The sequence below is a fragment of the Polyergus mexicanus genome, unplaced genomic scaffold (genome assembly GCF_030449975.1).
Source record: "Polyergus mexicanus isolate NDT 795.1 unplaced genomic scaffold, iyPolMexi1.0 SCAF_6, whole genome shotgun sequence".
Classification (NCBI taxonomy): Eukaryota; Metazoa; Arthropoda; class Insecta; order Hymenoptera; family Formicidae; genus Polyergus; species Polyergus mexicanus.
The window spans coordinates 3,299,004-3,300,423 of NW_027223326.1; the positions used below are offsets into that span (position 1 = coordinate 3,299,004).

General features: G+C 34.4%; 1 protein-coding gene across 1 annotated transcript; it reads right to left on the reverse strand.

The window, feature by feature from the left end:
- Positions 1–245: 245 nt before the first annotated feature.
- LOC138934161 (zinc finger protein 853-like) lies at positions 246–868 on the reverse strand. The gene is made up of 3 exons (XM_070297615.1): positions 862–868; positions 496–723; positions 246–391 (listed from the first exon to the last, which is right to left on the reverse strand). The coding sequence occupies exons 1-3, from the start codon at positions 866–868 to the stop codon at positions 246–248; spliced, it is 381 nt and encodes a 126-aa protein (XP_070153716.1).
- Positions 869–1,420: the final 552 nt, after the last annotated feature.

Consider the following 1,420-nt stretch of genomic DNA (forward strand, 5'->3'; position numbering starts at 1 on the left):
ATGGCTTTACATAATGAATGGTGCTTTTCCACACCACCCATGGGGTATTACCAATGGCGCGTTCGGTTTTTTAAAGTGTACCTTCGCCTGGAGCCCTATTATACCACTGTATGTTATATATTATATTGTACCAAGGACAAGAAAGATAAATGATAAAAATGTGGGGTAATAATAATTAATCCCAAAATTATTTATATTTATTTTTTATTATTCTTAAGATTTTTAATATTTAATATAAAAATTTTTTACAATGGTGAGGCCACTTCTGCCTCTGCCTCTTCCGCGGCCGCGGCTGCTTCCAGGGCCGTCTCTACTGGCCTGGCCGCCACGTACGCCCCATCCTCTGCCCCCTCGCTGGTTGTACCAGCGAACTCGCGATTTACCGCGACCTCTTTTTTTGTCTTTGTCTGAAAAATAAACATATACATTTATAAATAATAATTAAATTACAATAATCATGCATATAAATTGATAAGTTAATAAGAAATAATTTACCATTTTTATTATTTTTCGGCGGCTGTTGCTGCGGCGGCTGTTGCACTTCTTGCGGCTGTATTTGCTGCTGTTGCTTTTGCATTTGCTGCTGCTGCTGCAGCAAATATTGCAGCTGTTGCTGTATTTCTCCCTGGATTCTTTGTTGATGCAACAATTGTTGCATCAACTGCTGCATGTTGCCACCTTCGTTTTGCAGCACCAATTGCGGCATTTCTTCATTAATTTCTTCTGCAAAATATAAAATATCTAAATAAAACTTTGATAAATAGATTATTATGTATAATTACAAAGAAGAAAAACCGAAACTGAAACTTTCTTAAACTTTTCTAACAGATACAAATAATAATGATTTAATTTACTACTTACGAGACATGATATGTTCTATGACAGCACGTTTCTTAGTGAACTGAAGTATTCGGTATTTTTTCATTTGTTTCGTACGCCGTGCATTTGTTTCATATGCGATCTGTTGTTTCACAGCGCACGGCGCTTCTGTGAGATAATTTCGTTGCTTTGTACTTGCGAGTCAACGTATTTTTTGATACGTGTCTGGTGAAGTCTTGATATCTAAGAAGCTGAATCAATTCTGATTGTGACTCCCTATTGTTTATTGTTTATCTTTTACTTGATTCATTCTTCTTTAATTCTTTGTTTCTGCCTATCTTTTGCTGTATATAAAAATGTGTGATGAATTAAGAAAAAAATCTAAGCGAAGCTTTTCAGAAGCTTGGCTTAGTGATAATAGAATTAAATCTTGGATACGTAAAGTATCTTCTGATGATAGTTTTTATCATTGTATTATATGTAATAAAAATATTTCGTGCAACACACATGTTTTAAGACATGCGGATTCTGCGTGCCACAAAAATAATATGAAAGAAAGTACATCATTATTATTAAATGCTAACAATAAGAGTTTAAATAA